General features: G+C 44.3%; 1 protein-coding gene across 3 annotated transcripts in view; it reads right to left on the reverse strand.

Moving 5' to 3' along the window:
• Positions 1-494: 494 nt before the first annotated feature.
• LOC147882893 (putative 4-hydroxy-tetrahydrodipicolinate reductase 1, chloroplastic) overlaps positions 495-12038 on the reverse strand; it is a 78678-nt gene continuing 67134 nt past the window's right edge. Inside the window, exons 7-9 of one of the 3 annotated variants that reach the window (XM_087400933.1) lie at positions 1001-1088; positions 793-888; positions 500-759 (exon numbers count right to left, since the gene is read on the reverse strand). In XM_087400933.1, coding sequence (XP_087257059.1) covers positions 820-888; positions 1001-1088 — 157 coding nt within the window. In that variant the 3' untranslated portion in view covers positions 500-759; positions 793-819. Of the gene's footprint in view, positions 889-1000; positions 1089-12038 lie in introns of all 3 variants that reach the window. The other 2 variants (XM_087400934.1, XM_087400932.1) reach the window with 2 other exon arrangements.

Here is a 12038-nt window from a genome sequence, read left to right on the forward strand (position 1 = left end):
ATTTTCTCAAGCTCTTTTACAAGAGCCTACTTTTGCCATATATGGATCATGTTTTCTCATGATTGCATGATGTATTCTTCGCTTGAGCATTGCTCTGGAAGTTTGTTTCATACTTAATAGAAGTCGTTTCTTCGCCCAAAAAAAAACTTATTGCAAGATTGGTTCAAGATTCAAACTTTGAATTCCTTTTAGACGAAATGCTCATTCCATGGATACTCGTCTCTCAATAATGTCTATCAATATCCCGGGACTTGATTGTCATACTTCAAGCTTGAGCGAAATAATTCCAAGAATTGCTCATCTTACATGGTTCCTATCGCATCAGTATCTTTTAATATTTTCAAAACATCGAAGTAATTGCATTGTACTAGTATGACATGAAGTAGTGAAACAAAGCCATTGATTACTTTGTAAGCTTTTGATCTGCTAAAGCATCCTTTTAAGTAGATTAAACTATTATCATACTACAGAACCGTCTTTCAAATTCAAAATTCAGAAGGATATAGAAAGTAGAGGTTTACACAACTTTCAAAGTCTAAATGTTACTCTTATATGATTCGTCCACTCAAAAGAAACTCACATCAATCCTCAAATGTACATTTGCCTTTAATGGAAAGAGAAAAGACTTACGTGCCATCTCAGGTTCATTGCACAAGTGCACCCCTTCGAATCTAAATTGATCTAAAATGACCACTGGAGAAGCAGCAGATCTATGTCGACTCTTTTCAAAAGAAAATTGAAACCCCACCAAAAATGAATCTTTTTTCACCCAAACGTAGTACACTCTTTTACAGAACTTCACGCTCTAAGAGTTGCATTTTACCGCATATTTCCCCCATGTAGAATGTCCACCATACTGTACAATTTTTTATTTGCTCTATGATGCACCTGAACCAAATCATTGGACATTAAAACACCACAAAGGGATCTCATTCCGATATTCAAGCAAGATAGGCATGTCCTGATAACTCTCAAATGCAGTAAAGGACAAGCATCTCACCTTTTTGGCCAAGAATAAGACAGCATCCACAGTGCCTTGAGCATAGATGGATCTACCACAGACATTATGCTGGAACTGGAAATTCACCCTATGTCAAACACACAAAAGCAATATCAGGAAGTCCCGTCTGATTCCAACTCCAGTTCCCTTGAGCGATACCCTATAGTTTGTATTGCATTCATGTATAAATTGCTTCATAATGTATCTTTCCAGATTCAAATAGCCTGCCCTGGCCCATTTCATCCACAGGTGTGTGGAGATAAAAATCAACTTATTGCAAACATATCTTCAAATGTTATAGAAATGACAAAAAACACGTCACTTTTGCTGGGAGCCTAGAAGAGGGCTGCAGCAGGGCAGCACTCTCTCTCTCTCTCTCTCTCTCTCTCTCTCTCTCGCGCTCTCTCTCTCTCTCTCTCTCACACACACACACACAGTCACATCTTGTGGGGCATGTCAACATAAGGATACCTCCCTCCCCAGCTCCAGTGCTGCCCATCGTCCCCCCTCCACCTCTAGCCAACCCCCCACCCCCCTTTGCTGATCCATAGCTCCCCAACCTTTTCCCCTCTGCTGTGGCACCTCCATCCCTGCCCCGCCTCTTCCTGCGTTCGCACGCCCCTGGCAGCATGCGTTCTGTGCCTGCTGCCCAGACCCCCCGAGCATGGCTTTCTACTGTGCACCTACAGCACGGCTGTGCGGGAGCTCCAGCCACCCTTGGTCGGCTTGAAGCTGGTCGCGAGGCCTGAGACCCCCCTTTTTTTCTGGCCTGACTGATTCAAACAGCCTGGTCTTTTTTCCTTTCTTTTCTGATTATTTTCCAGACCACCATGCTTTTCTCTTTCCCCTCCCTACTAGCAAGGGGGCGGCAGTATATTGGAGGTGACCTTTTTAGTCTAGCAAGAGGGGCTCTCATGGCAACTCCCTAGACTCCCACATCTGTTCGGATTGCAATTTTCCCACAGGACAAGCAACAGTGAAGAATGACATCTGATCCCTCCAAAACAGAGCACTGTTCTGCCGAATTGTTGGCCTCATGCCCACAAGGAGCTAGGTTCGTGACTGGATCTAAGAAAGCTTGGCCCAGAGAGTGACCACATCCAGGAGGTCACCACTACGGGAGGAGTCTTTCTTCTTTAGTTGAGCTCCCCATCACCACCCAGGCCTTGGAGCAGAGTCCCACTTTCCTCAATGTTCTTCATTCCATGGTATCACGAGTTCACAATCGACAACATGGACACAATGCACCATGTGTCACACTCCCAGTGGTGCTTTGCTTCCCACGGCTCTCCAAGCTGTATCAGTCTACATGGCACATTGCTAGAGTTCTCACCTACCACAACAGCCTCGATTCTTGCAAATGACGAGGTCACACGAATTAGGGTGATTGTAGAGTGCCCCGGGGCCCTGCTGAAAAGACCTTCCTTGAGACACTAGATGGGGGAGGCCTTCGGCAAAGGGTGAAATCCTTTGCCCTTTCTAGTTAGTGCCTTCGTTCCGGCAAATGGGACACCTGCCGAGGACTTATCCTCGAGGAGTAAGTCAGGTTTTACCACCCGCAGCCTTGCTAGGGCCAATAGTGTGAGGGCCAAAAGGGCAGATCTAATGGCCAGCTAGGCAACAACAAAAGTCCCAGATCCCTAGGCGGAACCTTCCGCGGGGGGCTGGACCAAGGTGAACCAGAAGGAGCCAGGTAGGAGAACCATGAACAACCGCAGACGTTGTGGTCGTTGTCAACAGCACTCAAGTACAAGCCCTCCACTAGCTCCCACATCCCAAGGGAAGCAGGTAGAGAGAGTCTCCTTAAGGCGTCCCAAGACACCTAAGGGAGAGATCTCTGACATTTCGGCAAGCCCAGTTCAAATAATGCCCCTCAGTCCACAAGCGGCATCCGAGAGGCAAGTCACACGAGACAAGGTTTGGGACTGTTTCATTTGGTATCAGAGCCACCTTAGAGCTGCGTGGAGTCCTTTTGCTGTTAGCGAAAGCGCGAATTCCCTTAGGTGTGCTTATACTTGATAGGGTTTGGGACTGTTTCATACAGTATCACAGCCACCTGATACAGCCACCTTAAAACTGTGTTCCTTTTGCTGTTAGGGAAAGCGCAAATTCCCTTGGGTGTGCTTCCCTAGTAGATGCAGCAGGAAGAGGATTGAGAAACCTTGGATGGACAAGCATAGTAGCGAAAGCATCTCTGAGCTTGAGGTAAAGCAGATTTCATGGCTTTGGGACGTTTTGGACTGAGCTACCACTTGCAGAGAAGGTGAGCGTAGCGGAGAGGTCTGCAACACTTCTTACTGCTAGTGCTATATTGTTTGGCTGCAACAGTATTGCAGAAAGGCTACACAGTAGCCAATAGTCTCAGTAAGGCTGGATCGACTTGAGGAAACAGGTGTGCGAAGCTTTCAGACTCACCTATCATCAGTGAATTACCAGCTTGAGGTGCTGGTAGAGAATAAGCAGGCGACTTGGTTTGCTGCCTAAATCGAGGCCTTCAGCAGGTTGGAATAGCTCTGTTTTTGTTCCTAGAGGCTGGCTCAAGGTGGAGCATCATCAATAGGTAATGAATTCTTGATAGAAAAAGGGGCCTGGCCAAAAGCTTGCAAGAGCTTGGGCAGAATCTACCAGGACTATTTCGCCTCTTTTGTGGGTGGTGAGAAATCTGCAAAGATTGCTGTTACTTCACTCTTTGCATGTGTCGCAACTCGGGTAAAGTATCCAGTTTTGGGTAGTATTTTGGACATACATGTGAATGCAAACTGCAGTAAGGCCCCAGTTTGTGGCTTTGCATGTCAAGAACATAAGTGTGTGCATCAGATTTGGAGTAAGACACCTAAAGTTTGGGACACGCAAAGGAGGATGCGGTAATTGCATGGACTGCACAGTGCAGGCAGCAATAATTCAGCCAAAGTTTTAGCGCAGAAGGTACGTGATTTCAGTTCAAAAGCACAGGTCCCAATTGTGTGACTGATTGTAGACTCTGATCATCTTACTTGAGCTAATTTTAGTTAGCTTTTCAGAAAAGCTAATTACTTTAGCAATCAGCTCAAGACATTCATGCTGTCATCCTACTTCAACATGTATCCACTTGCTTGGTACTATTTCTTTTTGTTTTTCAATAGTATGCTTATTAAGAAATGAAATGTTTTCCTACTGTTCAAATACGGACAATGGGGACTAGGTCTAGCATTTGAGGGTGGACCCCCTTGCTTGGGGTTATGGGCATTAGTGACCCACAAGAGTGATGGCCTCTCTTTGAGAGGGACATCTGGAAACCACACCCCACCTGAGTACCCAAACATGGGACCAATCAAATGCACGAATTGCATACTGACCTAGGAACCATTCAAGAGAATGTTCCCTGAGCTTTGGGTGTGCGCCTGGCAGCATGCCAAGAGTAATGGAGATACAAGATAAGACGACAATAAATGAGCTCATTATGGCTCAATTATGACCTTAGAGTACGTCAATAGATACTCCAAGCTGTTAGGAACCCGTGGGTGCGATCAAAATTGAATTCTGACAACTTTGAAATTTTAGGGTTTTTGGGAGTGACACGTGGCAGACTGCCACATGGAATCTGAGCTGGCAGGTCAGTCCACCTGTCCCACACATGTGGCAGCATGCATGGCGAGTGGCAAGGCATGCAAGCCAAGTGTCTGGCCCTAAATCTGGTAGATTTGGGGCGGGTTGTGGGCTGTCCTCTTTGGGATTGCAGCCCACCAAAAATCTGGAACAAGTGTCCACCTTCCACTCTAAGCCTAGGGGGGCGGCTGAGCCTATAAAAGAAGGCCTCTCCCCTTCATTCCCTACATGAAAATTCGTCACTTTTTTTCTCCCTCCTTTTGGATGATGCAGCAGAACCTCTCCAGCTCCTTGGGTGCAGCCAGCTTCACCCCAGGCCATTCTCTCACCTCAGCAGCACTCTCTCTCTAGAACAGCACATTCTCTCTCTACAGTTCCAACCCCTCCTCTCCAGAAATCTGCCCCCTCTCAGCTCTTCTGGAACAGCAGCACCATCCTTTCTCCTTCTCCTAGCCTGGAGCAACCACAGCCCCTTTCTCTGTCCTGCTGCAGTCTTTCTCTCTCTACTGTAAAATTTCTCTCTCTACTGTTCCAGCCCATTCCCCTTGCAGAAATCTGCCTTTCTGTGCACCTCTGGAACAGCAGCAGCTCCTCTCTTATATCCCCTCCCTAGGGATCAGCATTGGCACTCTCTCTCTACAGCTATCACTCCATAAAGGCTTTCTCTCTCTAGCCGACAGGCTGTTTTTCTAAGCTGTTCTCATTCCAGTCCCATTTCCACACTCTCCTCACCCAAGGTAGCTTCAGAGGCATCAAAGACTTCATCTACAAAAGGGTCAAGTCACGAAGGGAGCCTGTATTGTCAAGTTTATCTCATTTACAACACTATTTCATGTTGTTTCCACTATCTTTCTAGAAACTAGTGCTTGCCTCTAATGTTGGATGTAAGTGGTGATTGTTGCAGGCTTCTTCCTTGTGGATTGGGCAAGCCAAGAGTTGAAACCTGAGCTTGGAGTTGTCTTTTTGTTGTCTACCTTGCACATATGCTCTTGAGTCTTGTATCTAGGTCCTAGGTTTTCATTGAGTTCATCAGTTTGGAAGGTGCATTGCACCTTGGTCTTGTATCTCCATTTTCAAGAATAAAGTGAGATAGGGGGGGGGGGACCGTCTTGGCCCCTCAATCATATTGCAATTTCCAATGATGTCACTTTGTGTTTAAGCTGTATAAGTCTTAATTCCAGCTTAATTGCAAACTCTTAAGTTCAAGTATATGTGTTTGGCAACTCGCAATCATTTCATTCAAACGCCTCTCGAAAATCCGTTGTCTGAATTGATAGAAAGCACCGAGTAGTTTACACATGCAAAGTCTACTCATCGCTTGGAAAGCTAAATTTAGACCTTACCTCAACCAAAATTCTCGCGGACTTATTTAATCGAGGGATCTTGATGATTTCTATCGACTTGTCCCTTCTGCTTTTGCACCTGCCAATCTGCCGCTTGCTGCCTGGAAAACTGCTTCTTCTAATCATCCAGCTTGGCTGCTGCCATTGCCACTGAGAACCCTGCCAATTGCCGCCTACTAAGAACTAAAACTACTGATCGCTTCACCTGGTCAGAGTAATCTGAGGCAAACTGCTTCATGCAATCTGCCGTGTCTATCTGCAGCGACATCAGTTGTCTTCTGCTCTGGGCCATCGGCAGAGTGTTCTCTCAAAAAATTGAGGGAAAGCTGAGCCTATCCAAAAGGGCATTAATATCCTACGAAACCTGGTACAAATCACCCGACCCAGGAGTATAAGCAGCTAGAATTGGGCAGGTACACACTCTAAGAGAAGGGAAGATAATGCATAGGAATAACTGAAGATAATCGACCTGTACTCTTGAGCTGGAGCTGCATGCAGCACCCTGGCAGGAGAAGGATACATATTTGACAGCACGACTTAGTTATTCATTTGTAAATTGCTGAGAAACAATGCCTCTAACCCACAGTTCGATTGAAAGAGGTGGTTCAGCTAGTGGCTGGTGGATCATATACCTAGATGAATCCAGGAACATTCCCAAACTCATCCTCTAAAAACACAACATAGTGCAGTTTGAATCTCATGATAGTCACTCACAAGGATGAAAACCATAAACTCCATCACACATAGCAGGGACTAGCTACTATGACATCCCCACTGACATGATCAGCGCCCAACAGTGGGGGCAGACCATAGTATAAAAATATGCTCTCACACATACAAATCCACACACCCACACATACTTGAGCATCCATTTATACAAAGTCTTCGTACTGAGTTTCTGTCGGCACTCCGGAGGTGAAATCCAATCTATATGCAACTTCATTAATCTCATATGTAACCTGAAAGGACCATAGTACCTGGGAGATAACTTTTCAGACACTTTTCCTTTTCCTTTAAGCTTGCGGAGCCTAGCTTTTTCGAACTTCAAAAGTACCCAATCCCCTCGCCTGAGATCTGGCTGTCTCTTGTGCTTATCTGCAGCCTTCTTATGCTTTTCTTGGGACCTTTCTATTGCTGTCTGAACTTGGCTGAAAGTTGTATGAAGGTCTCTAACATACTGATCAGATGCAAATATCTCATCATTAGTCCTCAGGATAGGTGGCAAAATCACCTTTCCATAAATTATCTCAAACGGGGCTTTCTCTATGGGCTGTGAAAAGTATTATTATCTCCAAACTTCACCAGTGGAAGATACTTTTCCCAATCTGATTTTTGGTCAACCACATAGCATTTCAAAATATCTAACACTATTGAATTCGCTACTTCACTTTCGCCATCTATCTGGGGGTGAAAAGAAGAAGAAAATTTCAGATTCGTCCCCATTTTATCAAATAAGGCTCTCCATAATAGGCTGGTCATTCTAGGGTCTCGATCACAAACAATGGACTTTCAAATTCAATGATGCTTAAAGATCCGTGCCATAAAAACCTTGCCCGTATAATCTACCTTTATGGTTTTGCATACTAGAATGAAATGGGCCTACTTGCTGAATCTATCTATGATAGTCTATATCCCATCAAACCCTGATTTTGATCTTGGCAGATCAAAAATGAAGTCCATTGCAATACTTTTCCTTGATGCATGAGGCACGGGAAGAGGCATAAGTAGGCTAAGTGTCTTCCGCCTGTCATATTTGACCTTTTGACAAGTGAGGCATCCTGTAACAAACTAGTGTATATCTTTACACATAGCTAGCCAATAAAAACACCTCTCTAAAGCCTCAGTGATAGCTGCATTTCCTCTATACCCATCATATGGAGGTGCATGGCATTCCTCTAGAATCTTTTGCCTCATATCTCGGGTGATGCATAAGCAGTCATCCTTCATCAAATACCTGTCTTTCAAGGAATACTGACTTGAAGACTGCCCCTCCTTCATTTGGTGTAATATTTCACCAAAGTCTGCATCAGTGGCATAGTGCTCTCATGTCTTCAAGATCCTTGTGATAAGCAATTATCACATTATTGACCTGGGGTCTTCGAGACAAAGCATCAGTCACTCTATTCTATGCTCCCGCTCTATTTTGTGCTCTCGGAGTATGGACAATCTGAAAATGATACATTGACAGCATATTTGCCTGAGAGCTTAGTCTGAGTCAATCAATATCTCAAACTTTAGTGATCAATCTTTACAGTAAAGTTTGCACCCAAGAGATAGTGTTTCCATGTATTAATGGCATGAATCACAATTAACAATTCTTTTTCATAGATTCCCAAGTATCTCAGCATCCTATAGTCTCCTACTTTCATAAGCCACTACATGACCATTCTGATGCAATGCACGCCCAACACACTCTCCACAAGCATCACAATCACATCAAAAGGCTGATACAGATTAGGAGCTATCATAATTGGCTTTGTAATCAGCTTCTCTTTGAGTGTAGTGAATGCTTTCTTTTATACCCCATCTGAAAGCTGCATTTTTCTTGATCAAGTCATTAAGTAGAGCAACAATATCAGTAAACTTCCTGATAAATCTACTGTAATATGAACAGAGGCCCTGGAAACTACGGACTTCATGCGCAATTTTCAGCTTTGGCTATTCCTGGATGGCTTGGATACCATCTAAAAAACAATCTTTAAAGTTTGCAAGAAAAAATAAATCTTTTTCTATATCATCTATTTCAGCATGCATTTCAACATCTCTATCTTCAATGAAAACCATGTACGCTGAAACTGCAAACTTTATTGCTTTTCCAACTGAAGCATTAGATACAATGGGGATGGTCTCCCCTCTATTCCTGGCAACACATTGCGCTTTCACCCTTACGTACAAACTCAAGCACTCTTTTAAGAAGGGATAACTTCACTGCATTACGATGAAACCAAGGCATTTACAAAACTACATCATGATGTTTAAGTGGGAAAATGAAGAAATCCTCCTGGTCTCCGTAACTTTGTACATGGACACAGAGCCTCCCAATCAAGGGAGTAACAAGCACAGGGTCCCCATGGAACATCTGATCGGCATCAAGGGCCTTGCCCAACTCTTCAGCCTTTATTTCCAGCCTCAAGGCTAAATCTTTTGTGATGAAATTGTATGTAGCCCCTGGATCAAACAATATGAGTGCCTTCTGGTCTCTTATCTTGCCCCATGAAAGTGACAACTCTCTTTCCTCTGGATTTGACACTCTACCCAGAATGTCTGGAATTCCTCCCGCCATTGGCTTTGGATGTCCTTGTGTCTTTCTTTGCTCCTTTACACCCGAAGGTTTCTTAGAGCACTGGGCAGCCACATGCCCCTCTTTTCCACACCTAAAACATTTACCCTCCTTGTGGAATGCTATCTGCTCATGTGAAAACCAAGGTTTACCTTTATAGGCTTTTTGTGCTTGGTTCCCCCTCGACTTTTGAGGCTGAAATCTCTTTTGAGCCTTGGGAAACCCCTTTTTCTCAGGCTGAGGAGTGGCTGTATTTTTCCTCTTTGTTGTCCCAGCATGTAGAGAAGGCACCGTAGTGGGATCCTACATGTGCATCAAACTTGCCACAAAGGCTGCATGCATAATGTTATGTATGCCTTTATGATGCCTAGGTATTTACCATAGCTTGTATCTTTTCGTTAAGACCAGCCTTATACTTTCTTAACTAGGTCTTCTTAGGGAGCTTTTTAAAGAGTTCAATCTGCAGATATGCATCCCAAAACTTTTGATTATAAATCTCTAATGTGTCCCCATCATCCAGATGTTAACTTTCCCAAGCAAAAAGGACATGTCTCGAAACTGCTTGGGGATAAACTGGTCAAGTGTAAGCTGATCATGCTTAGTTTGAAAGATAAAAAATTTTTGTATACCAAACGCTGCATCAAACTACCTAATAAATTGCACTGCCTTCTCTGTATGACCATACTGGCCTTAAATGTAGCAAACCTGATAGACTTCACACCTTTGAATTCCTTAGTTTTTGCTTTCTTAGCTGCACGCTTTTCCTCAAATGACTTCTTCTTATGCTTAAGCTTCGATGGCCCAAAAGAAGAAGATGAAGCTAAAGATGAAGAGGTGGAACTGGAAGAAGAGGAAGAACTTGAAGAGCTGTGGTGATGTCTGGCTGCCTTCTTCCTAGGATGTGAACTCTCTTCTTGGCTATCTGCTTTTCTCTTTTTGCTGTCCTCATAACGAGGCTTCTTACTCTTCCTGGATGCATCATCCGAAGGAAGAGTAGGAGCTGTACTCAAGGATCTTTTCCTGCCAAACTCCTTCTGGGTTGCTCCAGTGGGAGCTTTCTCAGTCCTTTCCTCTGCAAGAGGTTGTACCAATCTGCAAAACAAGGGATCCCTTCTTGCCTCTATAGCTGAGCAAGCAGTTCTCTGTGAAAACTCTCTTTTTAGATCTGCAATCCCCTCATGGGGTGAATGAGCATAATCTTGTGAAGCCATCTCTGCAAACTTAGCGTCAACCCTCACTCAAAGGGTATAATGATAATGCACACAGTCCCTTCTGTCTAAGCTGGAAATTTCCCTCAACAAGAGGTGTATTGCAAGCACAGCTTAGGTCGAACTGATGTCAACCAACTAGTCTTTGCCAAGGCATAACCTCAACTTCTGTTAAGCATTTGATGACTTCGATCTGCTGGCTGAATGCTTATCACTCAGACCTGCTCTGTGCCCCTTTTTGGCAATTGCAGCTGATGCCAGAAATGCGTATGATTCCCCTTTTTTGGTTCAAAGGCAAGAATATTCCTTTATTTGTGAAGAAATCTCTGATTTTTCTCTGTTTTCTAACAGGTAGACACTGACAGACCTTTTTTTTTGACAGGTAAAAACTGTCCTTTTTTTTTCTTTTTTAAATTTTTTGAAGAGCTAACTAGGTAACTGCAGTCTCGTTAGGCCAACCAGACTGGCTTGCTCTGGTCTCGTTAGGTGCCTAGGGGGCCTAGTTGTCTGCCATGTTAGCTGGCTGTGTGCTGTGCCGTTTTCATCAACGTCTGTGTTAGACAGATTTGCTGAACGTAAGATCGTACATTGGCCGTTTTCATCAACGGATCTGGCCTCAAGGGCGTAGTGCAATCATTTCCCCTTGCTCCTGGCGGACAATTGGAGCAGCTCGCATTCATGGAGCGTCAAATCCCAATTGACTTTCGTCACAGGAGGGTAAGGTGAGGTCATGACATCATGCAACCTAGGCTTCCTTCCCACAATGCCAATAAAGCCGTTATTGCCAGCCAAAAGAATTGATGGTCCGAGATTCCCCAAAGGAACGCTTACTTACACTTAGCAGTCATCACGGGCTTCTCCAACATGTCTACAGCATCGCACGTTGCCGTGCACTGATCATCCTGCTCCCATTCAAATCGCTGCAAACTTGCATATCCATTCTCTCGAAAGAAATATCCCTGTTTTGCACACATGCAACTGAGCCTATTGGAATTTATAGGCCTTGCTGCATGGTTTCGGTGATGTCTCCTGGCTCTTCGTCACAGAGTAACACGCGACACAGGTCATCTTGATCTCTCCTTTCCCGGATCGCTCCCACCAGAGACAACAGGGAGATTCGACTCTGATACTAATACAACCCAATTGAAAATCTTCGAGATATTTAACATGCTGGCTGACGATTACAGCACACTCTCTCTCTCAGCTTCTCTCAATACAACCCAACTGAAAATCTTTGAGATATTTAACACGCTGACTGATTATTACAGCACACACACACACTCTCTCTCTCAGCTTCTCTCACAATCTCTCTATTTCTCTTTCTCTTCTCACTCTGCACAGCACATCAGGCATCTTCGGGTGTTAGGAAAATACAACAAGAAAATGTCAAGAAATCACTACACGAGAAGCTTGCATGCTGCTAAGAAATTAGCAGCTTAATCTGTCGATGGTACCTCTTGAAAGTGCCCAAATCAGCCTGTGAAAGCTTATCGTGGCATCTCGAATACAAGATCTCGTTTTCTGTTGGTCACAATCCACAAGCAGACTTGTTCTCCTCGAATTGATCCAAGTATGCACAAAGATGGGCTCTCAAGCCCTTATCTGTTCAAAGCATTCATTCG

The sequence above is a fragment of the Dipteris shenzhenensis genome, chromosome 29 (genome assembly GCF_047967505.1).
Source record: "Dipteris shenzhenensis isolate YYH24624 ecotype China chromosome 29, Dip_SZ_1.0, whole genome shotgun sequence".
Taxonomy (NCBI): domain Eukaryota; kingdom Viridiplantae; phylum Streptophyta; class Polypodiopsida; order Gleicheniales; family Dipteridaceae; genus Dipteris; species Dipteris shenzhenensis.